At 50.6% G+C, this 26,730-nt stretch overlaps 3 protein-coding genes across 4 annotated transcripts; 1 reads left to right on the forward strand and 2 right to left on the reverse strand.

The window, feature by feature from the left end:
* Window positions 1-1,265: 1,265 nt before the first annotated feature.
* LOC118179176 (butyrophilin subfamily 1 member A1-like) lies at window positions 1,266-8,800 on the reverse strand. 2 transcript variants are annotated; one of them, XM_035348326.1, is made up of 11 exons: window positions 8,553-8,800; window positions 7,891-7,993; window positions 6,860-7,207; window positions 5,971-6,252; window positions 5,329-5,433; window positions 4,951-4,971; window positions 4,277-4,297; window positions 3,633-3,653; window positions 3,164-3,184; window positions 2,633-2,665; window positions 1,266-2,181 (listed from the first exon to the last, which is right to left on the reverse strand). In XM_035348326.1, the coding sequence occupies exons 2-11, from the start codon at window positions 7,973-7,975 to the stop codon at window positions 1,664-1,666; spliced, it is 1,455 nt and encodes a 484-aa protein (XP_035204217.1). In that variant the 5' UTR covers window positions 7,976-7,993; window positions 8,553-8,800; the 3' UTR covers window positions 1,266-1,663. The 2 variants fall into 2 exon arrangements, with proteins under 2 accessions (XP_035204217.1, XP_035204218.1); XM_035348327.1 differs by lacking the exon at window positions 2,633-2,665.
* A 655-nt stretch (window positions 8,801-9,455) lies between these two features.
* Window positions 9,456-26,655, forward strand: LOC118155425 (butyrophilin subfamily 1 member A1-like). The gene is made up of 10 exons (XM_035308692.1): window positions 9,456-9,910; window positions 10,053-10,127; window positions 10,778-11,290; window positions 21,546-21,635; window positions 22,435-22,782; window positions 22,991-23,269; window positions 23,698-23,796; window positions 24,833-24,865; window positions 25,300-26,263; window positions 26,401-26,655. The coding sequence occupies exons 2-9, from the start codon at window positions 10,055-10,057 to the stop codon at window positions 25,818-25,820; spliced, it is 1,956 nt and encodes a 651-aa protein (XP_035164583.1). The 5' UTR covers window positions 9,456-9,910; window positions 10,053-10,054; the 3' UTR covers window positions 25,821-26,263; window positions 26,401-26,655.
* On the reverse strand, window positions 14,529-20,831 carry LOC118179178 (zinc finger protein RFP-like). The gene is made up of 7 exons (XM_035348328.1): window positions 20,457-20,831; window positions 18,352-18,447; window positions 17,910-18,137; window positions 17,704-17,726; window positions 17,022-17,137; window positions 16,111-16,170; window positions 14,529-15,871 (listed from the first exon to the last, which is right to left on the reverse strand). The coding sequence occupies exons 1-7, from the start codon at window positions 20,724-20,726 to the stop codon at window positions 15,360-15,362; spliced, it is 1,305 nt and encodes a 434-aa protein (XP_035204219.1). The 5' UTR covers window positions 20,727-20,831; the 3' UTR covers window positions 14,529-15,359.
* Window positions 26,656-26,730: the final 75 nt, after the last annotated feature.

A 26,730-nucleotide genomic window follows, 5' to 3' on the forward strand; every position in this document is an offset into this window, starting at 1 on the left:
ACTTGTTTCTAAGGAAAACTTCCTAATATCTACTTAATTTACAGTCCAAATGTTTTGATACTTACAACTGTTTTACACCAAATACTCTTACAGACAAAATGATTATTAAAAGCCTGCTGGGATTATAAGCAGGGTTTTAAACTAGATGTAGCTGGGGAAGGGGAGGCACATGTGAGTGATGAAAGTGAACCTAGGAACACTGTCCCTTTAGGAAACTGTGAACTGCCCCAAAGCAATTCAGAAGGGTTCCTCTGAAAAGGTGATGAGACCGACAGCCCAGCTGAAGTGCCTCTACACCAATGCACGCAGCATGGGAAACAAGCAGAAGGAGTTGGAAACCATGGTACAATTAAAGAGACTTAGGAAGACTGGTCAAGGGTTCGGGAGCACAAGCTGTGTTCTTCTCTATCCCTCCAGTAATAGGAAATAATGAGGGACTGGACATGAACGAGCCAGCAGATTAATAATTGGCTCCGAGCCTGGTGTCACCAGCAGGGGTTTGGGTTTTTTTGACCTTGGGTCAAAAAATAGCTTATTCCACCTGCAGAAAAGGGTTTTAGGATGGGAGTTGGCAGGGTTCATTGATAGAGCTTTAAACTAGGTATGAAGGAAGGTGGGGGTAGAACTGGGGTCACTAGAAAGGAGCCTGAATGTAACATGCCAGCTCTTGTGGGTGAGGAATGTGCTAGCAAGACCTTGCAGTCTTGTGTTTTGGTGAAGGATGAGGATGACAGCAATTTGCAGGAAGGACACAAGGGTTGGTGAGAGGTTAGTAACTATGAAAACAGCTGAGTATGGTCAAGAGGGTATTAGGTCTTCTAGGTCCCAAAAGGTGGCCCAGCTGAGGTGCATTTACACTAATGCACGCAGTATGGGTAACAAACAGGAGGAGCTGGAGGCCACCATGCTAGTAGGAAACTATGATGTAGTTGCCATCATGGAAACCTAGTGGGATGATTCCCATGACTGGAGCGTGGCTGTTGATGGTTACAAACTGTTCAGAAGGGATAGGCGAGGAAGGAGGGGAGGTGGAGTTGCCCTCTATGTTAGGAAGTGGATAGATGAGATAGTTGTCTGGACTTGTACTGTGGCCAGGGGACTGCACAAGCACAGCCTGGACAAAGTTCTGTTGGTGTGTTTTCATAGCCTTCTGCAGGGTGAGGTGACTCATGTCTCAAAAGTGTCTGCAACTTCCCCCTGCCTAAAGGATGTGGATGCAACAGCCGCAGGCACAGACATCTAGCGCTGACTCACACATAGACAAATCCTGCTAAAATAACTTTATTGTGTACTTTTTACAAACAGTCCCTGCTGAGGGAGTGTCTCTTCTCAGTGGAAGTGTTGCTCAACAGGTAGAGAAAGAGGATGAAAGGCCACAGTTACAAGCTGCAATCAGGGAAACTCATCGTGTATAAAGGATTTTTTCTTCCCCATGAGAGAGGTGCAGCCCTGGGTCCACAGAGGTAACACAGACTCCACCCTTGGAGACACTAAATTCATCTGAACAAAGCCAAAGCTACCTAAAGTAGCTTTGAAGTTAGCTCTGCTGTGAACAGGAGATTGCAGTGGAAACCTCTACAAGTTCCTTCCATCCTCCATCTTGCTATCAGTCCGTGAACTATGGCAGTGCCATATGAAGCCTCCTCTTTCTCCCTTCTCTTCATCAGGGACACATTTTGAGCCACGTACCAGGACCCAGCCAGACCCATGGGTGGACTCTGAACCCATCGAATGATGCCAGTGGAAATGTGAAGATAGGATTCTTCTCATCAACACTGAAAAATGCCACCCGGCCCACTTCATAATCCAGAGAGACCCGGACCCGCGTGGGAGCCTGGCTTTCATGAAGGAGAGTGTGCTCAGGGGACGTGAAAGCTTCGAACCGCCTTGCCCAGTTCCCCACAGCCCAGATGCCCTCCTCTGGGCTGAACTGAATCTCACCCTTCCTCTTCACATCTTCTCGAGAGACCCCTACAGCCCATCCTCCTCCATCCTCCACCTCCACCTCCCAGTAGTATCTCCCTGAGGTGTAGCCCTCGCAGCCCAGCACGCAGCGCCACGGGTCAAATCTCTGAGGGAGGCTGGGGGCGTTCTGCATCTTGTCTGCTCGCTTCACGCTTTTGCAGTCATCAGACAGGACAAGGTCGCAGTGGGCTGTGTCTGAATCCAGAACCACCATCACTGTGGGACAGAGGGAGTCAACACGTCAGGGCAGAGCTCGCCCCGGGAGAGGCCTTTGCTGTGGCTGCCTCAGGAAGAAGTAAAAGCATGCAGGTGATAGTTGGCTGGCTGTGGTATGGGAAGATGCACAAGCGATGGTATTAGTGTGAGGAGCAGAAAATGAACCAGAGCGATGACCCTGAGCACACAGGGAAGAGGACCATCAGCACACCTCCAGGCTGAAGAAGTCCTTGCGTCTCTAAAGCATGGCCAGCGCTGCTCACTAAGGACTAGGACTCTTCAGATTTGTCTGAGAGTGGGACATGCACCAAGTGAATGAGGGGACTGAGTGCTGCACTGCAAAGTAAGCATCCCTGGTGCCACCAGCGTCACTGCAGGAGGGGAGCCATCAGAAGGAGAAAGAAAAGCAGGGAAGATAATTCAGCCCCCTGGAAGACACAACTTCAATTACCATTTTCAATAGGCACTGCGTATCTTCTCCATTCTTAAAACAAAAACAAAAGACAAAAACAAAAACAAACAAAAGAAAAATACAGATGAGAAGTAATCTGAACACACTCGAGGTACTGGAATAGCTCAACATAATGATATGCCAGTGTAATTGCACATTTCCTGAATTGTAGCTGTATTTGTAAAAGTCATCTCATAGTGTGTAATTTCAAAACTTCAGTGTCTAGTTACGTGGAAGTGCTTCATCCATTTTGATAAATATAATCCCCTTGCCTGGCCTCACACACATACTTATGCTCTGTTTGTACTTTGTAAAATGAACGCAATTTTTTCGTGGTATAGAAAAGTAACTTAAAAACACACACAGGGCAAAGGAAAATAACGTTTCTGAAATGAGTTCAGCATTTGCCACCTCAAAAAAAAAAAAAAAAAAAAAAAAAAAAAAAAAAAAGGCCATAATTGCAATACCCAAATGAGAAAATGAAATGACCCAAGAAAAGTCTCTTCCTACAGGAAGGAGAATGATACTCACCAAGCTCCTCAGCTTGTCTCTCTGCAAAACAAAATAAATCAGCACAAATGGGTCGTGGGATGTCAGTCTGGATATCATCTCTCCTGCAACCACCTGCCTGTGCAGGAGGCTGTGCTTCTGCCGACCCCAGAAATGTAAACCCCTCGATGGGTGACAGTGCGGGTCCTGCTTCAGCCTGGGGCAGGGAGAGGACCCTGAGAGGTCCCTCCCTGGCCAGGGGATGCATCCCACAGCGCTGCCATCAGCTCATGGTGCCAGCAGGCAGGGAGCCCTCGGCACGCTCACCCTGCCACTGTTGTCAGCCACACCCCAAGCCCAGATACCATTTTCAATCATCTTTCATTCTGGGGGTCTTAAATTCCCACACTCTCTCTTTTCCCCACACTCTCTGTTGCTCTTAGGTTCACTTCACGTCTTAAAAATATATAGTCAGTAAAAAGTCCTTTTTAAGGATCAGGAAAAGACTCACCGATTTCAGCAGCACAGTCCCCTAAACAGCAAACAGAAGCACATCCCGGTTACTCTTTCCAATCACTGCCCTGGGACCCCAGCTAAGGGGCTGCATGGGTGAAGGGAGCTGTTCTGAAGGGACAGATGCATGGATTTGCTCTCTCCTTGCAAGGACTCCTAATTCCCCAGTGAGCTGAACTGTATTTCTATTCCCTATCAAACTGCAATGGCACCACTTTAGCAATGAGCAAGAGCTCAGTTTTAATAGCCAGAGGACTATTTATTGGTAATGAGCTGAAAACAAACAAATATATATTTATATTCCCTCTTCAAATGTTTTCTTATTTTTTAATTCCTTGGTAAGCAAACCATCCTCCTCTTGATACCAAAATTCCCAAGGGCTTATGTTTCCATAGTCTTCCCCTAAAAAGCACAAACTTTTCAGTGCTCCTTCACTGCTTAAGTTAAAATGAGAGTGTCAAAAAGCACAGAGAGTCTCACTCAGGAAGACAATTCCTACAATGTTACAGAGTGAATGTTCGTATTATTGGGTGGTTGGGGGAGTAAAGTCTTTGCCTAAAAGGAACATCTGGCCATAACGACAGGGTGAACAGCAAGTTTTTGCAGAGGATTTCACCAGGGAAGACAGGGTGTGAGACTTACGTAGTGCTGCTGCTTGCATTGCTGAAAAGCAAAACCAAAAAAAGTGCATTACCACCAAAGTCGATTCCTTTTTCACTGATACACCTGTCGGGGCAGGGAGGGGGCTAAAATTGTTTCATGGCGGAAAAGCTGCAGCCCAAGAGCTCCTCCAAGTCCCTAGGGCAGAGGGCATTGCTGCATTGCTGGACACCAGCAGGTTTTCATGGACAGGGGAGGAGCAGGGGTGAAATTTCACTCATTGCTGTGATACTGTGTTATCATTCTGTTCCCAAGTGTTTTTTTATTATTATTATTATTTTGTTTGTTTGTTTTTGTTTTGTTTTGTTTTAGTGCTGAGACAAAGCTGTGCTCCTACAACATGAAATGTGCGATCCCCAAGAGTTTCCACCAGCACGGGGAAGAACCTGGAGAGCCCTTTGCAAAGCAAAGATCACTGTCGATACAATATCTGTTCATGCTCTTTTTGGTTCCGCCATGATTTTTCTTAAAATTACAACACCATTTCACAGCTTTGTAGTTTCATCATTCCAGAAATCAGTTTCATAATTTTCTATATCCGCTAGGCAACCCAATTGCCTCCACCACTCCTACCCCTAAAATATGTCCCATCAAGTCTACAACTGAAGGGAATTCTCCCATTTTCCAATTTCTGGAAAACAGAAAGTGAAGCTTACCTATTTTTTTCTCACGCTGTCCTATGAAAGAGAGAAAGAAAGAAATGTCAGCCATTTAAAAAAATCACCACTTCCAATGAGCTCTGATTAACACAGCCGCTTTACAACCACACACAAGGCAGCAAGGCAGCGGTGTCTAAAAGTGCTGCAGTGCCTTTGTGACCCACAGGCTCCCTGTCCCTTCTGCAAGACATCAGGACTTGAATTTCCTTTACCCCTCCATATGATTTACATGCTGGGGCACAGCCTAGAGGGATCACTGAGCGCCGGGCTCAGGACCATCCTCATAGCCCAAACCTACCCATGAGCCAGAACCAGAGGGGCTGAATAAGATGGCTTACAGAGCTCCCAGCCCCAACCACTGTATCAGGACTCTACCTTTCATTCTGAATAGATAAACAGCGATGATGAGGAGAGTGAACACAGCAACCAGGATCACGCCCAGGGCAATTTTCCAAGGATGGGCATTTTGGAAAAAGGGATCTGAAAAATAAAAGCCTCAAAGGGCTTAGGTTACTCTGAACGCAGCAAGAGAAAGCAGATTATTTCAATTTCATATAAGCCTATTCCAAGCAGCTCTGAATCTTATCTCTCTATATATTTAATCGGTCAACATAGGAACAGAAAACGCTTGGGCTAACGTAGGTGTTAACAGAAACACTCCAGTAGAGAGCACTGCCATCAGGGGAAGGTACTGGCCTGCCACAGAAATAAATGCTCCCAAATTGTTCATCCCCAATATAAGAATGAACCAAAAAAACACCTGAAAGCCACACGATCTTGCAAAAATCTTACCAAACCATCAGACCAGGATTTTACAGCAGGTGAGATGAAGGTTTCACAAATGCTGCCCGAAGCTACAGGGGGAAGGAAGCTGTTTGCACTGGCAGTATGCAAAATGCACTCGATGCACCTCTCACTCGGTGTGCAAGTGAACCTCAAATTTTCTGCCTACAGCACTTCCAAGAGCACCGCTCCCCTGGAAACGTCACCAGGACGAAGCTCCTGTCCTCTGCTTACCTGATATGTAGAAAGAGGACTCCTTCTCCTGGCTCTGCAGGGCAGGTCTGACCACACAGGCCAGCTCCTGGCTTGCACCCCTGGTGAGGATGAGGATGCTCTCTGTCACAAAGAGGCCACTCTCGTCCTGGGTGATGTTTTCTGAGAGGGAGGGCAGGTGCTGCCCGCGGGGGTCCTGCCACAGCACATGGGGCTGTGGGAACCAGCCGGCCGAGCGGCACGCCACGCGGATGCCCCCGTCCTGGTAGCGCTCCAGCACGATGCGCGGAGCAGAGCCGCCGGCTGCAGGAAAACAGAGAACCCGGGTTATTGTGTGGATGGAGCTGTTCCACGGGTGCCGGGTCTGGGGGGAATAACGGAGTCTGCTTGATCCTCTACTGGCAAGAAGGGATGAGCCTCCACACAGGCAAATAAATTATTTTATTTAGGGCCATAGCAGCAGCTTAACCAGTGTCACCAGCTGCCAGAGAGATGCAGAGACCCCTCTTGCAGTCCTTTTCATATTACCCAAAGCTCTGCCCTGGAAGCTGCTACTTCAACAAAACAACCCTTAGGCCTGAATATTAAAATATAAAAGCATTAAACAAGGCATTCCTACTTTATTATCTGCTGACTTTTTTTTTTCTACACCCACTTATATTAAGAAAATAAGATCAAGAACAGTTGGGACATATCTCATGAGCTCTTTACAGCTGCTCAGTGGATGGTTTTACATCCCTGAGACAACTTGGTTAGCATTACCAACTGTAGCACTTGATGAAGCCCTAAAGCAAGCACCTGCAGTCGCTGCAGGGATGAAGGATAGGTGAGAAGAGCACTGGCTGCAAGGAAGCAAATCAGAGGTACCAGGAAGAGCCCCACAATGCAGACAGGGACACAGACTACAGACCTGTCACCTTCAGCTCCACCACAGCCTCGTCGTACCCTGAACCACTGCGGACAAAGCAGGTGTAAAGCCCTTTGTCAGACAGCTGGACACGGAAAATTCTCAAGGCCACGCTGCCATTGGCGAGGCCGTCTTTCAGCAGCTCTGTGCGCCCTTGGTACTGAACCATCTGGTCCCCATACTGGTCCTGGCCCCCCTTGTAGCGATGCACGAAGGGCGTGAATTGCTCCCGAAACCAGGTGACCTCCATGTCCTGCACGCTCTGCTCCGGGGAGACGTGGCAGGGCAGCACCACGTCCTGGCCGACAGCCATGACCACAGGGTCAGGGGGTCCCTTGACGCTGAATGGGGCTGGGAGAAAAAGAAATGACCATGAGTTTGCTGTGATGAGAGCACTGAAAACCAGCGGAGCTGCTCTGTGGAAGGGTAACCACAGCAGGTGAAACGGCACCGGGCAGGAGGGCTGGGAGCAGGACCTGGCCACCACCCCCCACTCTGCTCTGCCCAAGGTCTTCAAACTGCTGAAAGGATGAGTTGTTCTCAAGGGGACAAGATGCTGCTTGGGGGGAGACAGCAGTTTTGGCCTCTCTCTGTGCTTCCATGCGGGCTTTTTTTTTTTTTTTTTTTTCTTTTTTTTCCTCTTCCTTTTCCCTTTAATTAAGTTATCCTTATCTCATCCCTTGATTATATTTTTTCTTTCCAGCATACTTTCTTTTTCTAAGAAGGGGGAATGAGAGAGTGGTTGTGGTGGAATTCAGCTGCCCAGCAAGGTAAAAACCACCACAGCAGGAGAAAGGGGGAAGTGGCTGGAAGGTGGGTGGCTGGAGAAAGCAAACAACTTGTGCACGTGCAAAACTCAAATCGTTTTTAAAAGATTTTTTTGTTGGTGTTCTTTTTCCCTTTACTGAATTGGTTCTGAAAAGGGTTCTGCACAACCTGACCGTGCTCTGTGCTAAAGCATTCACAGGGCTCAGGAAAATATTCAGGCTGGAAGTGAATACTGCAAGGATCAGCAAGGGCCGGGGGATCCATACCTGACTGAAGCTCATGAATATGGAAAACCAAACTGTAGGGGATAAAAGCCAGCAGAGAGCGCTGGAGGTGGCAGCCGAAGACCATCCTCTGCTGGAGCTCAGCCTGGGGATGGAGAAGGAGAAGTTAAGGGAGAAATGCAGAACGAAAGGGTTACAAGAAAAGGTTTGAAAGGCAGAATATTATAGGGAATAATTTACTTTTAAAGGCGTTTATTGCTGATTTCAGCACCTTTTTTGTAATATGCAGGGAAAAATCTAAGATTAAAATGCCCAAGGTTGAAGTCAATTTTACATCATCGGTCTGACTTTGCCACTGTTTCATTGTATTAGAGATGTTTTAGCTTTTCATTTTTTCTCACGTGGGAAATTTCTACAGCATTTCATACCAATTGGGTGCTTTGTGCACAAAGCAGCATGCAATAAGCAGTTATTTGAATATGGAGTTCTTGTTATTTGTTTGTTTGTTTGTTTGTTTTTATCCAGCCCTGAATAAGAGCTGGGAACATGCAGGATGGCAAGGAGAAACCCTGACTGAGTGCCCCTGGGGCTGGAGCCGCGCTTCTCCCCCAGCCCAAACTGGGGATGCGACGGGCAGGAGGTCTTAGACCGGAGGGGAACACGACAACAGCAGCCCGAACAGCCCGCCCTGGCCCCGAGCTTACCTCTCCCTCGGTTTGCTGGCAGGGGATGAAGCACACGGGTGGTCTCGTCAGGGAGCAGGAAGCAATTTCTCTGTACAATCACACTGAGATGTCACTGCCGGCCCGCTGCCCGTTTCCTCTTGCGCCACCTCCGCTGGAAAATGAAAGTAACTGAGAGATGTGGTCATTTTTTGTCAATGCTTTTGCTCCGGAAACACTCCCTTCCAGCCGTGCTCTTCGGCTGCATCCCCATGTCCCAGCTCGGCTTGGCCGGGTCCGGCCCCAGCATCCGGAAGGCGAGAGCATCTGCTCAGGTGGGGCTGCGCTGGGGTCTGCCGAGGGTGACAAGGGACAGGGGGAAGAGAAACACACAGAGGCAAAAGCCATACCCGCAAACTGTAACAGAGACAGTAACATGAAATAAATCCATTCATGCCGATTGGCAGAGTGAGAACAGCTATTCCCAGGACTTTGTTGAACCAGGATGGCAAAGAAAAGGGGGAGGCAATAAACAAAGCATTCAGAGACACAGCCTGGCAGATGCGATAGCAGCAATAATTAAAGCAGCTTTGTAATTCACAGTAATTGTGGGGCTAGCAAGAAATTGCTGAATAAGAGCTGGGAATATCCAGGATGGCAAGGAGAAACCTGGACTGAGTGCCCCTGGGGCTGGGGCCTTGCTTTTCACATTGCTCCTGCACATGTGAAAAGCTGCCTGGAGAAAGGGGAGGAGGGATGCAAAGCCCGGCACCCACTGTCCCCCGCTCCCCTATTTACCAGTAGAGTAACTGAGGCAACGCATGCCCTGAAAACATCTCCCCCCATAACCCAAATCTGGGCAAACCTGTAAGGAGCCAGACCTCTTCCCTCACCAAGCATGCAGCCTGAGCCAGCCGTTGATCTGCGGATGGTGTCCCCAGGACACCCCCAGCACACCAGAGATGAGCGCAGGGCACTGGGCTCAGGAGGGCTCCAAGCAGCCTCTGCCAGCAGCGCAGGGGACTCTTATCAACAACCCACAGCTGGCCAAAGGGAGGGGAGATATGGCAATTCCCGTGATGCGACAACTATGTCTCCACAAACAGGACAGGGGCACTGCAGGAGCACCGGGAAGGAACTCCTGAAGGGAGAAGAGCAAAACCAGTGTTAGATGAGGTCACATAACCGCCGGCAGCTCCAGCTGCAGGCTGCAGGGAGCAGACGGTGCCAGACGCCCAGCGGTGCTGTCCCGGCCATCCAGCTCCTCCGGGGTTCGACCCACTCACTCGAACGAGGTGGAAACACTGTACAAGTCCAGTCCAGCCAAGATCTGCTGAGGTCAAGGGAGTGGAGAGCAGACTGAAGAGGTTCAGACCCATCTGAAACCTTCCTTCCCACAGGTGAGCGCCAGCTGTGACTTTTTCATCACTCCCTCGGCATCTGGGGAACAGGGACCCCTTTATCTTCTTCACATGGTCCCTGTGTCTTGCAATTTCCACTGCTGGCAGGGAATACATCTCTCTTTCTGCTACTTTTCTGCAGGAATGCTGGTGTCCAGTATGGAGATAGAAGAGATGGAGACCCTGGCCAATGAGGTGGAGGAGAGGAGTGGAAGAGGTGAGTTTTTAGAGGGTAACTGCCGTGTTTGGGAGAAAATTGTACCCTTCTTCTTCTGTGGAAGCCAGTTAGGGTCAAAGCACTTAGGGCTTGTCCCAGCCAGGGCTTGACATGGGGCTGAGACGTGGTGGCTGCACTGTCCCCAGCTGGATTCCTCTAGCTTATCTGTAGACCCACCACCACCACCAGAGACACCTGAGCTGCCATCCTTGGCTCTCTTCATTGCCCACAGAGACAAAGAGGAATCTGAGGCCACGGATGGTTGGTCTTGGGGTCAGTATCTGTCACAGCGTGTGCTGGTTTGTGCCCCCACATGCCCATTTCTCTCTTGCATCACCACAGAAACTCGTGCGCAGGCCCAGGGGTCTGCACAGCAGATGTGCACCCTCAGGTGCATTGTCCATAGGAAACCTTAGGGTCCCCTTGGCCAGGGACCGTATGGGAAGTCCAGGAGAGGGCAGGATCAGGGCAGAACCAAGTCTGGGGCAGTTCAGCACAAGGGGGAGGGGTTCCCACCCCATGCTGGATATCTCCAGGCAGGGGGAATATATCTTTCCAGTTCTTTCCCCATCCCTCCTCTTGCCACGGTGGGCACAGCCCTGATGCACAGGGGGCTGCCTGTCCTGAGAGGCTTCTCCTCTTGTCCCCAGTGGATGTGACCCTGGACCCAAACACTGCCAACCCCTTCCTCATCCTGGCTGATGATGGGCGAGACGTGAGGCGCGGGGACACGTGGACATCGCTGCCCGACAACCCCGAGCGGTTCGACACGGAGCCCTGTGTGCTGGGGGGCCGGGGCTTCACGGCGGGGCAGCACTGCTGGGAGGTGGAGGTGGCCGAGGGGGGCAACTGGTGGGCTGCAGGGGTGGCCCGGGAGTCTGTCAGGAGGAAGGGGGTCCTCAGTTTTACCCCCGAGGAGGGGATCTGGGCCGTGGGGCAGTGGTTTGGACAGTACCACGCTTTTACTGACCCTGACTGGACACCCCTGCACCTTGCCCAGGTGCCCAGGGCCATCCAGGTCTCTTTGGACTTGGTGGGCAGGCAGGTGGCGTTTGCTGATGCTGAAAACGAAGCCCCGATCTTTGCTTTCTGCCTGGCTTCATGTCCTGAGGAGAGGCTACACCCGTGGCTCTGGGTGGGAATGGACTCGTGCCTCAGGCTGTGCCCTTGACGTGGAGGATGGCCAGAACTGGAAAGACGAATGCCGTGGCCTTGGATCATGGTGCTGGGAGCTGGGAACATCATGTGTCCTTGCTGTTTTTTCCTCACATGGTCCCTCTGGCCACTGAACGGGAGAACTGGGAGGTCCTGGAGATGGACACCACCAAAGAAGTTCCTTTGTCCCGCTCGACCCCACAACGGAGACTGCAGAGACAATGGGGGCACGGGGATTTGAGGCACAGAGGAGCTTGGTGTAAGGTGGCCCCAGGGCCAAGACGTGGTGTTGAGTGCCAGGACACTGCAGAGCAGGTCCGTGCAAGGCCATGAGAAATGCATCAGGTCCAAACGCCTTAAAAGTTGCCAAGTACCGCGTCTGGCTTTCTTTAATTAAGCTTAATGATTATGTCAAAAAATAAAAACATATTTGGGTGCTGGGCCTCATGATAACACTTATCTTCTCCATACATCCAAAACTTCTCCCTGCCTTATTTCCAGCTCTCACTGGCATCTGCATTAGGCATATGTGTTTTCTTTCACATTTCTTACAGCAGCAGACTAGGAAGAGCTGTAGGGACAAGTGACAGGAAGCGAGCAAGAAACTGATTGAGGTGTCTGAATCCCATGGGCCAGATAATTCCCACAGGTCTGCCAGGCTTGGATCTTCTTCCTCCCCCCATCTCAGTCTCCTTTGCCTCATCTCCTGTAGAATCCTTCAGCTGGTCAAAAACACACAGGCCACTTGTGGACAAAATAGAAAGGATAAGGGAAAGGGACGGCAGTTTGAAGTGGAAGCATTTTAATCTTCCACTCTGCTCCCCTAAACTTAATCTACAGAAACATTTACCAGCTAACAGAGCCTTTGGCCTCCTTGGGACTCACAGTATGTTTCTTTGCAGAAGTTTTGCCATAAAAATAACTTGTTTTTAAGGATGTGAAACTGTAGGGCTAGTCTGAGAAAAATAAAACAAAAATAAAATAAAAATAAAAACTAATTCTATAATAATAGGGTCAATGTTTTTCATCTGAGAAATATCAGAAAAAGATTTTCTGGGTGCAGAAAAATTTCAGCCTCTCCCAGGAATAACTCAGGAGCAATCTGTTCAGGGAAATCCTACTGCTAGAAACTGATCTATTACACAGTTTCGTTAACAGAAGCAGCCAAGGCTGAGATGTAACAGGAAATTAAACTTTCTTCCTTGTTTGTTTGCCAAGAATCTGCTGCTGGGAGCCAAGAAAACACATGAATGTCGGGAAAGGATTGATAAAGATGCACACACATCCTCTCCAGCTGCAGCAGCTGCAGCAAGCCCACCTGGGCTTTCCAGAACTTTTATTTTCCTGGAGAATGCAGAAAAATCAGAAAGTTGTTTTCTTTAATCTTTGAAAACTGCTTTGCATTTCCACCCCACCTCAAATAAGTTTGCCATTAAATGGTTAATGTTCAGAATCACACCCCTCCGTCCCCCCTTGGTTAGGAGCTGTTTTATTTCTTTTATTTCTATGTCCATACAATATGAATATTAAATATTAGCCAAGAAAATCTGTGGAGGTTGTCTGACAAGTGCTGACTTAAAGTAGTCAGTACCAGCACTCAGCTGAATCCCACCTGAGGGCTGCAAAGGTGATGGGACATGGGACTAATTTCAGAAGACTAATTAGCTGCTGGTGCACAGCAACCAACACTGTGATGTGGGGTCCAATCTGTGATTACATCTCATCCGAAAGGATTGTGGCTGGGAAAGAATTACTGGTAACTGTCTTGATGATGCACGGCACTGGGGTGGGATTCATGAGCCACAGACCTGTAAGAAAGGGCAGGCGACTCCTCCAGAGGATGGGAAATCAAATCCTGGCAAGCTGAGACAGAGGCTTCCAACTTTGAAACATCCAGCTATGACTTTATTTGAATGTACCTTCTGCCTTCAGTCTCTTTTGAGAGTGTGGAAGTTGGCTGAGCCCTGGTCTACCAGCCTGTTGTGCAGACAGCAGCTACATAAGCTTATGTTACCACTGGTAAAGCTGGAAAAGGGGACCTCTGGGCACAGATGCTAAACCAGACAAGTCTCTCCCCATCATCTGCAGGGTCTGGAGGAGCATAAGCCCTGCTCTGCTTCATGGGCAGAGTTTCAGCTGCCCTCTCCTGCCCTGTGGGACACTGCAGCTTGCGTGTGCATGCACTTGGTAGGGAAGGGTGGGAGGGGATGAAGGCAGGGATGAGGGAAGGAATAGCAGAGCCCAGAGTGATGTCAATCCATCCAGCATCTTCTCCCTTTCTGAGATCTTTCTGGAGCATGGTGTTCAAAGGACATGCTTGTCCCCACAATCAGGGACCTTGTTTTGTCCTCTCCTGCTATCTCCTCCTCTTAGGAGAAGAGGAGGCTGCGGTGGCAGCAAGGCATGGGCAGCAGCATTGGTCTCCCTAAGCTACTCCAGTAGCTGGGAGGACTCGCGGCACGGGGTCAGGCAGAGTTATCCTGCCTCAGAGCAGGGGATGGGCTCACCGACCTCTGGTACTGCACAGGAGAGGTGACACCCCATTGCACCCAGGCATCTTTGGAACAGAAGTCCAGCAAAGCAACCATCCGAGGAGCCAACCCCAAAAGCAGGGGCAACTCACGCTCCTGGCAGGGCACAGAAGAGGAGCCAATCCTGGGAGGAAAGGACAGGGTCTCCCTGCAGCCTCCCAGCACATCCTCAGCTCCTGGTGCCTGATGTTGTGCCCACATGGGAAGGAGAGCTCACTTCTGACAGGGACCATGGCTCTGCGTTTCCACAAGCACATCATGGGGAAAGTGAGAGCCTGCAGCTAGAGCAAGAAGGCAGCCCGGCGTGAGCGTGGGGAGAGCTGGAAGAAAACCCCACAGCAGCAGTGCTGCCAAATCCAGGTCACCGTGGGCATCTGCAAGGCAGCAGGGCGTCTGACTACGGGGCAGGTGGAAGGTGGGCATCACCAGCAACGCCTCCAAAGCAAGCTATGACTCTCACAAGTGCTTTTTTCACAAAGAGTTATTAAAAGTCTGAGGCTGTTCTTGTCTGTAGCATTGCTCCCTTTTGCCTTGCTTTGAATCTTGTCCCTCCTGCAGGCTCCAGCACCCAACCTCCCTTTCACGTCAGCTTTTTGAACAGGAACTGATGGAGCTAAAGCATTTAAAGCCCTTTGAATCTGCCAGCAAGGTTTTCTGGGATGTGATTTAGCTACGTGTTTGTTTGACCAGCATTTGACATTTGATTATTTATTGGTTATTTGTATAACTTTGTTTTATTCGTGATTATTTATATTTTTAGCTTCTACCATGCTTCCACCATAAATCCCAGCACTGCTACGAATCTGCAAGTCTCGAAACAGCAATTCCTACAGTTTCTTCCTATATTTCAGCAAATTCCTGGTAGTAGTTCCATAGTTGGAGACAATCTAAACCTCTAAATTTTCTTTCCAAAAGCCCATCACAACCAGGGAAACAAATCAAGTAGTCAGACACTGAAGAATTACCAGGTACATTAATATGTTGAAAAGCAGTGATTATAATTCAACTGATGAAATTATTTTGAAATGTAAATCCTACTCGCACCTCCCCAAAAAAATCAATGTTGACTTGTGGTTTCGTGAGCTAACTCAAGAATCAAATCAGGCCCACCACAGGGACCGCGCGTGGAGGCTGACTGGGCTTCAGGGCTAAAGAGCAAGCGTCACCCCATGGTGAGGTGGGCTGCTGAGCAAGTTTTTATCCTCCTTACCCATCTACCTATCTCCTCAGGTAAAAATATACTATCAGTAGCTACTCCAATGCCACTGCTACGTCCCTCATCCACCCTCGAGGCCTCCATAAATAAAATCTCCCCAGAAATTGCCATTCTTCACCAAGAGCTCTTCTCCACTGGAGAAGCCCATGGACCTCTGCTCCAGAGAGGCAATTCCTGCTCTCCATGGGCAGGCAGATGAGTTCAACTGCCTTTGAGGATCACGGTAGGAGGTTTGCTAGTGGGCAGCAGTCCCAAGGGCTGGCAGATGGGGGTGCAGGAGGCCAGCGTGGCCACAGTACAGCCTCCTCAGAGGACCGCGCTTCCTCAGCCTCACAGTTTGAGCTGGGACCCCTTCCCCACCCAGAGCCAGGGGTAGATTCGCTTTCCTGCAAATGTGGCTTGCAGGAAAGTGAAAATGGCAGCCTCATTGTCTGCATTGAGGAATGTCACCCGCCCCTCTGCATGGTTCAGACAGACCCGCACCCTGCGGGGGACCATGCTGGGGAGGAAAGGGGTGGGAGTGGGGGAAGTGAGAGCCTGGAACTTCTCCTTGTACCGCCCCACTGCCCAGATCCCCCCCACGGGGTTCATGTCGATCGGTCCCTTCCTCCTCACAGACCCCAGGGCCACCCCTACAGCCCAGCAGGACCCACGGGCCACCTCCACCTCCCAGCACGGTCGCCCTGAGTTGAATCCCTCGCAGCCCAGCACGCATGGCCATGGGTCAAACCTCTCCGCGTTGTCAGGCCGGTGTTGCTGTGTGGCTCCCTGCATCACACTCTTCCGATCTTCTGATAAGATGAGCCATGACTGAGCTGTGTCTGGATCCAGAGTCACATTCACTGCAGAAGAGAGGGCAGGTCAGGTCAAAGAACTGGGGGTAGAGTTCTGGGAGGAGTTTCACCATGCTGGGGACAAGTTTGGTCCTGGCTTGGGAAGAAAGCAAGCAATACCTTTCTTCTAGACCACGTTGATCTCAAAGTGGAGAGCAGCTCTGCACCCCACCAAGCTACACAAAGATTCACTGCTCCCCCCCTTTGCAACCAGGGTTAGTGTAAGGAGGCTCCCCAGCACAACTCACCTTTTGTGTATAGTCCCTGTGATTCTTGCACTTCCTCCCCCAGCGCAGACATTGAAGCCTCTGAAAGGGAGATGGAGACCAGATGTCAACTCTGACACCTGGATAATAATGCCAGTACTGGGAGGTGCTTTGGGGAGACCAGCTCCAGGGAGCAAGCAAGCAGAGATGCTACACCCCTCTTTCCCCAGCACGTGCACTACTGCTCAACGGCTTCTCCAGTTGGAGTAGGAAAGGAGGACCTAAAGCAGCAGCACCAAAAATGTTTGGGGCTACCTAGTATGAAGCGGACACTGACATGCTGCAGTACATCCAGAGGGTCACCAGGATGGTTTGGGCTGGACAACGTGATGTATGGGGAACCACTGAGAACTGGGTTTGTTCAGCCCTAAGAGAAGTAAAGGCAAGACCTTTTAAATGTCTATAGGTATTTAATGGGACAGCAGGAGCAGGCTCTTCTTGGTGCTGCACAGTGATAAGGACAAGAGGCAGTAAATACAACTTGGAACATGGGAGATTCTTGTTAGATGCACTAAAAAAAAGCCACTGACAGTGGCCATACACCGGAACAGGGGTACAGAGGAGTTGAGAGATCTTCAGCTTTGGAGATATTCAAAACTCCACTGGAGAGACTCAGATCAATCCCGCCTAGTTGTACCTGCTTTGGTCAGGGTGTTGGACTGGATGACCTCCATGGTCCTCTAAGAGACGTCCTTTGCAGCCTAAACTACTCTGCACAATGCCAGGGTCTGCCTGATGGGATGGGATGGGATAGGTAGGGAAGGGAAGGGTAGAGCAGGGAATGGGAAGGGAAAGATATTCAGCTTTATCTCCCTTCTGCAGGGCATTGCCTTCCCCCTTCCTTTGACCCCTGGGGCATTTCTCTGATCTTCTCTGGGATCCCTTCCTTGTACCTTGGAGTTTTCTTGCCGTCTCTTCTAGCTCAGGAGGTTTTTCTGAGCAGACACCGGGTGTCTTTTCCAGATTGTGGCTCATCCACTCCTTTTCCTGGAATTTTCCCTTCTCGCACCTGGAGATGCACAAGCCACAGCATTTATCTTCCTCCTTCAACTCAATCTCCTGTTAAATGCCAGTCACTAGAGACCTTTTTCTAGCTGCACGGCTCTGATGCTGCTCCATTACCTCCTGAAAGTTCATTCCCGTTCAGCTCTACACAATACAGCAAGAAGAGAGACAGCAGGTCTCACTGGCTAGGCCACTGCTCCGTCCTGATGCTCTAACTGCTGATTCAGTTCCTATTATGAGTGATGGTGCTGGTGTCCTCAGTCACTCTGTCCCTTCAGAACAAACCTGCATTTGCTCTGGTCTCTGTGCCTTAGTGTCACTAAACATTGGTCATGGAGAAGACAGCCAGGCTTGCAACCAGAGACCTTAGAAATGAAATGTCCTCTGCAAGTGCTTCCTGAAGAATTGCCCTTGTTGGCAGAGCCATACCACTTCATCAGCTTCTGGAGAACTGAAATATGAACATTAATGGGGCATCCCTGGCATGTGAGGAATCCAGCTTTGTTTTGGGGCAGGAATCTTTGCACCCCCAAAGTCATATTGTGATAAAGAGGAGAAAAAGGTACCTACCTGCCCAGAATGTCGCCAGTATCCTAGATGGGAGAAAGACAGAAACAGCTTAATGCTATTTAGCCAGTACACAATCCTCACATTCCTGTAACACTGTGAACTGTCACACCAGCATCTACGTAAAATTAGCCTGCTGTGTGTTTCCAGTCTGCTGGTACCTCAGATGACATTTGTTAAGACAGTGCTGGTGTTTCAGTAGACCTCACCTGTGGGAACTCGCATCCTGAGAGCTGAGAGTCCTCCTTCTCTCTGATCAGGCCATCCAGATGAAAAATCCTCTTGGACAATTTATCAGCATTTTCCTTCATTCTCGTTTCAATCTGCCTCTCCAGCTCTCCCAGCCGAGCCATCAGCAGGCACTCTTGTTCCTCCAGATATTGCTGCAGCTGCTTGAATTCAGATGCAATCTTCTGCCTCTCTGCTTTTACTTTGTCCTTTATAAGCAGAAACAATCCTCTCAAAGGAGGGTGGGACCACGAAGAGTAATTAAAAGGTGGGGCGGGCAGTAGTTAAAAGTATATTTTACTTTCCCGATGTGCATATTGTGCACCAACAGCTGGACACAGTGATTCCATCTCCAAGGGCCAAGAATCAACTTTTCCTCACCCTTCCCAAATAAACTTCCCTCAGGTATCCCCGTGCACCTACCAGATGGCCCTGGCAGATACATCGCTCCTTCTCTTGCCGTTCCTCCAGCTCTCCTCTCTCTCTCCTGAGACTCTCTAGCTCGGACTGGTTTTGCTCCTGGAGGGAGAGAAATCCTTTAGGTGCTCCCCACCATACACGCATATGCCTTGTGTCCAAAAACAGCTTATTCGCCGGGGTGAACATGGGCAGCCTCTGGCGCTGAGTCAGCCTCATTTCCTGCTTGAACAACCAAGAGCATGGCTCTCAAAGCAAAACAGGGCAGCAAAAGGCGATGCCATGTCCCTGCCACCCCACAAGGCAACTCCCCCGGAGTTTAGGGTTTGACATGCATGTTGGGGACAGGCTAAGTGCAGGCACGGTGCTGTCAAGCACCATTTTGCAAGTGTATGGAACTGGGGACAGTGAGGGTACATGGTAGGAGAGCACCTGCTCCTTTACAGGTATCTGGGCAAGGATCTTTTCAATGCCAAAAGGGGACAATAAGAAAAGCAGGAAGCCACAAGCAAGAACACCCAGAGACACAAACCAGACAGACAAACCTAAGAGACAAAGACTGGGAATAAACCTTGTCAGTCACAAATGTGACTGCCCCAGAAAGGGCAGGTAAACCACAACTTAGCAGCTAATGAGGGTGTTGCCCTGAGGGCACAGGGTGCTCACAGGTGTGGGAATGTGCAAACAGATGAGGAGAAGGAGGAGGTGAGGAGCTGGCAGAAAAGGAAAGAAAGGGACCAGCTGCATGTCCCACAGGGCTGGTGAGAGCAGTGGCATGAGCAAGCCCTGCACGTGATCACTGCAGTCCATCCTGTCTTCTAATTAAATCCTTTAATTTATTAAATCTGCATAACCACGCTGTCTGTCCTGGGTGCATGAGTGCTAAGGACCAAGTGCCAGCTACTGGGGCAACTGGCATGGCTGGGTTTGGCGCCAGCTGCTGCAGTTAGATGGGGTGTGGGTGCCCCAGGGCTGTGGTGGCAGCTGCTGGAGTGTGTGTGTGCTGGGGGGGGGTCTCTGCCCCTAGCACTGGTGTGGGAACAGCGCGTGTCCCCAAAACCAGCTCACAGGGGGACTGGCGTGAGTCCCCAGGCTGGGTGCCAGCTGCTGGGCAGGAGGGTGCTGGGCCAGTGCTGTGCAGGCAGCGGTGGCCACATCCCTTAGCAGGGACCATAAGGAAGGGAGAGGCTGTGCGTGGGATTCCTGCCTCTTACCGTGGGAACGGGGGGAAGGACACGCTGGCTGCTACACGATTTGCTCCTCCTTTAAATAAAATAAGCAGCTTCTGTGCAGTCTAAGTCTCCTGCTAGAGGAAGTCTGGACTCACAGTGAAGCTGTGCTTCTGCACAAATCCTGGATGTCTAAGGCACACTACAGAGGAAAGAGATACCTAAGCTTAAACAATCATACAGATTTAGCAATTGCAGCAACAGCTTTGTGGGAGGAAGACAGCCAAATGCAAAGCACAGAGCGATAAAAAATTCCCTTGGAGTGAGAAGCCACAAATCAATAGAATATTAAAGGCTTGTTAAAACCACTGTCACAGTCCTGGTCTGGGAGACAGCAACACTCAGGGGCACCGGAGAGCCCACTGGGGCAGCAAGTCGTAACATCACAGATGCCAACCGTATACCAGAGTCCTGAGGACAGACTTCCATTATGAAAACTTGGTAAGTGTTTAGAGATGTTGGAAAGAAGTGAAAAGAGAAAGTGCAGTCACAGGGTGAACGCCTTGCAGGGAGCGTGGCCTTTTGCCGACAGACCGCAAAGCTCGGAGGCGCGCGGATGTAAAGTGGTAATTTGCAAGCGATGTGTGAGAAAGCTCTGAGCAGAACCCCGCAATGGCCAAGGTTGGAGGGGACCTCCGGCGATTCCCCGGTCCAACCCCTGTGCCGAGCAGGTGGGCATCCAGGCGGGGGCTGAGTATCTCCTGAGTATCTCCACAGCTTCCCTGGGCAAGAACCACGAAGCACACGGAGCAACCCCCGGCCGCACAGGCTCTGACAGAGCCCGGGCCACAGAGCGGTTACCAGAGGGCTCGAGGCGCTTTTCACGAAGGCGGAAGGCGGCCGGGCAGCAGCCCCCGGAGGCCTTCCCGGTCCCCCCCTCACCTGACGGGGCGCCGCGGGCCGGCCGAGCCGCCTCAGCCCGGCCGCGATGTTGCCCAGCTGCCGGTTGGGCCGCAGGCTCCGGCCGGGCAGAGCCCGCCGGCACTGGGGGCAGGAGGGGGCCTCGGCGGCCCGCGCCCAGCACAGCCCGATGCAGGCCCGGCAGAAGTTGTGCCCGCAGTCCAGCATCACCGGGCTGCGGAACAAATCCAAGCAGATGGCGCACGTCGCTTCCTCCTGGAGCTCCGCCGCCGCCTCGCTGCCGGCAGCCATGGCCGCGGGGCCCCGGGGGGGGGGGCGGCTCCCGGCCGCGGCTCCGGGGCTCTTTCGCTTTCGGAACCGGGAGGGGAGCCCGGGACGGCGGCGGCGAGACCCGACGGCTGTGGGACTCCCCCCCCGCCCGTGCCTTCGGGACCCCCCCGTCTCTTCAGGACGCTCCCGTGGCTTCAGGACCCCCCACGTGGCTTCGGGACCCTCCCGTGGCTTCGAGACCCCCCTGTGCCTTCGGGACCCCTCCCCCCCATCTCTTCAGGACCCTCCCCTGGCTTCGGGACCCCCCTCGTGGCTTCAGGACCCCCCTCGTGGCTTCGGGACCCCCTCCATCTCTTCAGGACGCTCCCGTGGCTTCGGGACCCCCACCCCCCGTGACTTTGGGACCCTCCCGTGGCTTTGGGACCCGAGGCAGCAGTGTGCAGGTGCAGAGCCCCCCGGGCTGCAGGGTGTCCGTCCCCCCCCGAGAGCTGCAGGTGCCCCGGTGGCCGTGGGACTCCTCGGGGGGCTCAGGGGCACCCCCGGCAGCCGCCCAGGCTGTGGGACCCCACATGGCTGCGAAGCCAGGAGGGGGAACACAGCCCTCAGCTCTCCTTCCAGCCTCCCCTGATTTAAACTGAAGATTAAAATAAAGTGTTTTGATCTGGCTCACTGTAACCCAGAAGAAGCCCAGCTGTCCTGAGCAAGAGTTTCCTCCATCGGTCACCCAGGTAACACTTTTCAACATGCTTTTCTACAGACCGTCCCCAGTTTTTTGTGTTCCTTCTACACCTGAGTGGCCCTCAGCATTTTCTTCCCTCCTGCCCTTTTCCTCCTTTGTAGGTCATACGTTTGCGGAGATGCCTTTTCTTTTGTTTTTCCAGTACTTTGTTACGTGCAACACCATGCTCCTCATTCACAAGGCAGAGGCAGGTAGGACTCTCTGCCCGTTTGGGGTCAGCTTTGTGCTTTCCTCACTGGGTCCTGCTTCCCCCCAACACGGTGGCTCAGGGTCCTAGGGAGAGATTGCTCTCAGCCCAGATTAACTCCAGGACTAAATCTTTGGCTCGCTTTTTGATGTGCCTTCCCATTTGTTTTGAGCTCAGGCAGGTGGCAAGAGGATTTGCATGAGTCTGCATGCATGTCAGGGATGTTTTGTAAGGGATTAAAGTTATTAAAACTGGTTTCCTTGCCTCTTCAATCAGCTCCTTCTTCCACCATCCAGATGCTTGGACCACTTGTCTGTATGCAGTGGTCAGGCCAGATGGGAGAGTGAGTTCCTGAGCCAAAAGCCTTTCATTGAAACAACTTATCACCTCCCCAGTAAAACCGGGGCAGGCATACAAGCAAAACTATCCCAGTGTCCTCCAAATATCTTCCATGCCAGGGGTCAATCTCTTTGTTGTAATCCACAAGAATGTGGAGGTCAGGACAGCGTTGTGTTCCTGGACGGTCACAAAAGAGCAAAACCCTGCTGAGATGCTGGGTGAGGTGGCACAGGTTTCCTCAGTGGGGCCCCTCCCAAATCCATGAATCTCAGGTGGTCAGTGAATCCCCAGCGGCTAACGTCGAGGTCCAGCCCTGCATTCTCTAACATCTCCCCCCGTACCTCCTCTTAGCTCATGGTTTGCATCTGCGTACAGAAAGCCACATGCACCTGCACCCAGCCTCTTTGGAGGTTTGCTTCTAATTAAACTTTTCTCTCTCCCTCCGCCCCGGTGCCGTTCCCCAGATGGGTTTGCAGTGCCAGCATCCAGTCACCCTGTCCTTGCTGCTGTGGGGGGGGCTGCTGTGCTGCCCTGCTGCCTTGACCTGGGGGCGAGCGCTCGGCCCTCAGAGGTGAGCTGGCTCCGGATGCCACACTCATCACTCGTGCATCACTACTGCGAGCAGAAGGGCCAGGACAGGGAGCAGACTCCAGAGTACCGAGGCAGGACAGAACTGCTGATACACCGCATCCGCCAGGGCTGCATGGATTTGAGACTTTCTGCTGTCCGACCCTCTGATGAGGGGCAGTACACCTGCTTGGTTCGTAGTGGCATCAGCTACAAAGAAGCTCGGCTGGAACTGAAGGTGACAGGTTCGTCAGGCACATGTGCTTCTGAAATCTAAAGACTATCTGTAGGTTAATACTGGCTTGGAATGAGTTGGAGAAGCTTTATTCTTCTAGTCTGCCCTGCACAAAATAGTTGCAACTCCCCATTGATGGTTTCTGGAATCTAAAAGTAGATCTTAGATTTTGAAACCATGCATAGCTTAACCCGATTTTTCTTTTAATGTCATCCTAGCCATGGGGTCTGCTCCTCATATCTCCGTGGAGAATATCCAAGGAGGCATCAGAATTGTGTGTCGATCATCTGGTTGGTACCCAGAGCCCCGGGTCCTGTGGAGAGATTCCAGCCATCAGCACATACCTTCAGAGGCTGAAAACCGATCCCGGGACGCAAGGGGCCTCTTTGAAGCACAGAGCACCCTCCTTGTCATGGGAAGTACTCCAAAGGACTTGTCCTGTGTGGTGAGGAACACGTACCTCAACGAAGAAAAGGAAACTGCTTTTCACATGTCAGGTTAGTTGCCCCAGTGCAGGCATGGTGAGACTGGAGGAAAGCTGGGCTTCTGAACAGGTTGATGCCCTGGATCCTCTTGTCTGGAATTTTGTGTTTTGGAAGGTGAGAAAGAGGTTTAATTGGTTCCTTTTTGCCGTGCAAAGAAAAAATATCAACTCTTTGGCACCTGAATAATTCCAGCATTTTGGTGAGAAATATAACAACTTAAATTTAAATTCAGCTCTCTTCTGGTGCAAGAGGTCTTTGCATGGTGGGGCTATTGCAAGTTAAAAAGTGGAACAGTTTTCGTACGTTTATCTTGGTGTACCATAAACAGGATCTCCTGTTTGCTTTGATGTGTACTGTGATCTGCTAGTGATAGGCTTGCAGCCATCCCTCTTACTGTTTCCAGAAAAAAAAATGTAAACTTGGGATTTTTTTGTTCCTAGACTTTTTACGAGGAGCCTATCCAGGCGTGGTTGTTCCAAGTGTGATCCTGACAGTGTTTGGTGTCATTGGCTTCATTACTTATCTGTTGAAGATCAAAGGTAAAAGTTGTAAGAGAGGAGAATCTGGGTTATTGCAAAGAAACTGCCCTTTAGCAAACATCCAGGTGGGGTGAGCAGGATCACGGGCAGCTCCGTGTCAAGTGGAGGAAAATGCTGAATGGAGGGAGCAGGAAGTGAGCTTCCTTTTCTTGGATGCATGAAACTCATGGAGTGGAAAGAGTGAAAGGGAAAAACAGGGATGAGAACGAGGAAAACAAAGAGATGTAAAGCTAAATTTTATCGGATACTCCTCTGCTAGTCTCTGCAGTATCTCCCTCCATTTCATAGAATCACAGAATCATTCAGGTTGGAAAAGACCTCCAAGATCCTCTAGTCCAACCTTTAACCTAGTATTAAAGTCCACTACTAAGCCATACCAAGTTCTACATCTACACATTTCTTGAAAACTTGAGGGATGGTGACTCAGCCACGTCCCTGGGCAGCCTGTTCCAGTGCTGCACAACCTTTTTGGTAAAGAAATGTCTCCTATATAACCTAAACCTCCCCTGGCACAACTTGAAGCCATTTCTCTTCATCTTATCACTTGGTGCTTGGGAGAAGAGCCCGATCCCCACCTCACTGTAGCCTCTTTTAAGGCAATTGTAGAGCGTCTCACCAGGTTTACACGCGCTCTGGAGGAAATACTGCTATTTTAGTGACTCAAGAGCTGAATGCAGAAGCTAGGCTCTGCTCTCTTCTCGCGTATATATTTTACTGCCCTGAATTTAGTGGAGTTTGATCACAGATGCCCATTGTAAGAAACAGGAACCATAAATAGCTCTGCATGTTTGTTTTTGCTGCAGTGTAACTTGTTTTTCTGGAGAGACAAAGTCTGGTCAGGGTAATTCAAGAGGCAAGGAGGAAATGCATATGAATAGAGAGGTAAATTCAATGTGTAGCCCAAGACAATCTGAATCCATCTGTTGCCTTATAGTTGCCCATTGATTTGGTGACATAGCTATAAACTAGTCCAGAGGAAACCAAGTTGTGTTTGTGTCACTTCTCATTTGAATCTTTTTTTTTTTTTAATTTTTAGGGTGGAGGAGATTTGCAGACAAACTAGGAAAAGGTAATTTAAGAGCATCTTCAAGAGCAGCCCCTGTTACATTGGTTCAAAAACCACAATCCCAATTTCCCTGCCCAACTCTTCTCATCTTTTGCTTTACTCGTCCCCACCAGAGCAGAGGGAAGACTCATGGCTCAAAGAACAGGATGGCTGAACTCTATCTAATTTCCAAGTGCCCATGAGAAGGGGGAAACGCAAGGTGGAGGAGAAATGACCTCTCTGAAACCCAGTCCCCTGAGCGCTGTTCAGCACAGCCAGTGCAGTGACAGAAAGAGAATGACCTCACTGGCATTTTGCTAGGGGTCAGAGTCTTTTTCCTGGACTGGGTGCATCCTAGCAGCAGGGTTCATTCCCTGGTGGGGTTCATCCCCACCACTGCCACCACCCCCAACCCAATCTCCACCCTAAGCCACTGATCAGGTCTCTCTCTCTCCTAGCAAACATGACTCTGGATCCAGACACCGCTCACCCCTGGCTGCTCCTCTCAAAGGATGGTAAAGGCGTGAGATGGGGAGCAGAGTGGCAAGAGCGACCTGAAGGACCTGAGAGGTTTGATACATGGTGTTGTGTGCTGGGCTACGAGGGCTTCACTTCTGGGCAGCACACCTGGGAGGTCACCGTGGACAGTGCAAAGAGCTGGGGCGTGGGACTTGCCAGGGCCTCTCTGCAGAGGAAGGGACGGATCCCACTCAGCCCCCAGGAGGGGCTCTGGGCTGTGGTGAAGCTGGACAAAGTTTTTCGGGCTCTGACGTCCCCTGAATGCACCCCACTGCCACTGACCTGCATCCCAAGAAGGATGCGCATTTCTCTGGATTATGAAAAGGGTCAAGTAGCCTTTTCAAATGCTGATACAGATGCCCCCATCTTCACTTTCCTGCCAGCCTCGTTCAAGGGAGAGAGGATCCACCTTTGGCTCTGGGTATGGGATAAAAAATCCTGGCTCAGGTTGTCTCCCTGAAGCCATGGTTGTCTCCCTGTCTCCATGGCCTTTAGAGAACCTGTATTAGTTTAGCCTTGCCTCTACATTTCTGAAGACTTCCTAGTGAATTAATTTGTGAGCTGGAGGGTCAGTGTTTTAGGATGGTTTTGTCAATCAGCAGGCTAACAGGCGAGCAGCGGTTGAAAGGTGATGGGCAGCTTAGAGAAAGGGTTTCCCTCTTGGGAGGGCAGTAGTCTGTGCTGAGCCTTGTCTGCAGTTCTACGTGTTGTGTGACAGCTGGGTGGTCCCAAAGCAATTCCTACTTGCTGGATCTTGCTCTTTGGAGGTGCACAGCCTATGTGTTTCTATGAATGGAAAGAGATGATGAGAAAGCTTGAGCTTCATTCACAGCTGTCCACCTACATGACATTTTAGGCCAGGCTCTCGTCTTTCGGCACACAACAGCAAGATTACGATTTGTGGTCTGTCCCTTCCAAGGCTCAGATGGCTCTCAGGTGTTCCTTTCCATACTTCCAGCTAGGTGTATGGTGCAATGCAAGAGTGACATCTCGACTCCTGAGTGAAGAGTGCCGAACTAAAACTCCAGGCAGCCCCAGAGAGACCAGAACTCGGAGTTCCATGACCACCACTCAGCAACTTTGCCTTGGTTTTGCAGCTTGTTGGAAATGTCCTGTGCCAGAATAACAGCAGCCTCAGGATGCGGCGGCTCCACACATCCCTTTTTTCCAGCAGTTTAGCTTGTCTGAGGTCAACCCACCACAGTCCTTTTTGGCACCACTCAACATGGGGCTTGAAGAAGCCTTGTGAGAAACAAAGTTGTGTTTTTGCAATAGAAGGTGTTTTTGCAGTGGAAAAATCCACTAACCTTGCATATTCAAAAGTGATTGTGTGGCATAGCAGTGGGGAGTATGTTAAGCAGATAAGGGGA

The sequence above is a fragment of the Oxyura jamaicensis genome, chromosome 28 (assembly GCF_011077185.1).
Source record: "Oxyura jamaicensis isolate SHBP4307 breed ruddy duck chromosome 28, BPBGC_Ojam_1.0, whole genome shotgun sequence".
NCBI lineage: Eukaryota > Metazoa > Chordata > Aves > Anseriformes > Anatidae > Oxyura > Oxyura jamaicensis.

Coding starts and splice junctions, on each gene's coding strand:
- LOC118179178 (XM_035348328.1), bottom strand. CDS start 20,726: ATGGCTGCCGGCAGCGAGGCGGCGGCGGAGCTCCAGGAGGAAGCGACG. Junction 18,138..18,351: donor GTATCTGCCAGGGCCATCTG/GTAGGTGCACGG, acceptor CTGCTTATAAAG/GACAAAGTAAAAGCAGAGAG. Junction 17,138..17,703: donor ACTGGCGACATTCTGGGCAG/GTAGGTACCTTT, acceptor GTGCATCTCCAG/GTGCGAGAAGGGAAAATTCC.
- LOC118155425 (XM_035308692.1), top strand. CDS start 10,055: ATGCTGGTGTCCAGTATGGAGATAGAAGAGATGGAGACCCTGGCCAAT. Junction 23,797..24,832: donor TTATCTGTTGAAGATCAAAG/GTAAAAGTTGTA, acceptor TTTAATTTTTAG/GGTGGAGGAGATTTGCAGAC. Junction 24,866..25,299: donor TGCAGACAAACTAGGAAAAG/GTAATTTAAGAG, acceptor TCTCTCTCCTAG/CAAACATGACTCTGGATCCA.
- LOC118179176 (XM_035348326.1), bottom strand. CDS start 7,975: ATGGTCTTCGGCTGCCACCTCCAGCGCTCTCTGCTGGCTTTTATCCCC. Junction 4,298..4,950: donor ACAGCGTGAGAAAAAAATAG/GTAAGCTTCACT, acceptor TTTGCTTTTCAG/CAATGCAAGCAGCAGCACTA. Junction 3,654..4,276: donor AATGCAAGCAGCAGCACTAC/GTAAGTCTCACA, acceptor TTTGCTGTTTAG/GGGACTGTGCTGCTGAAATC.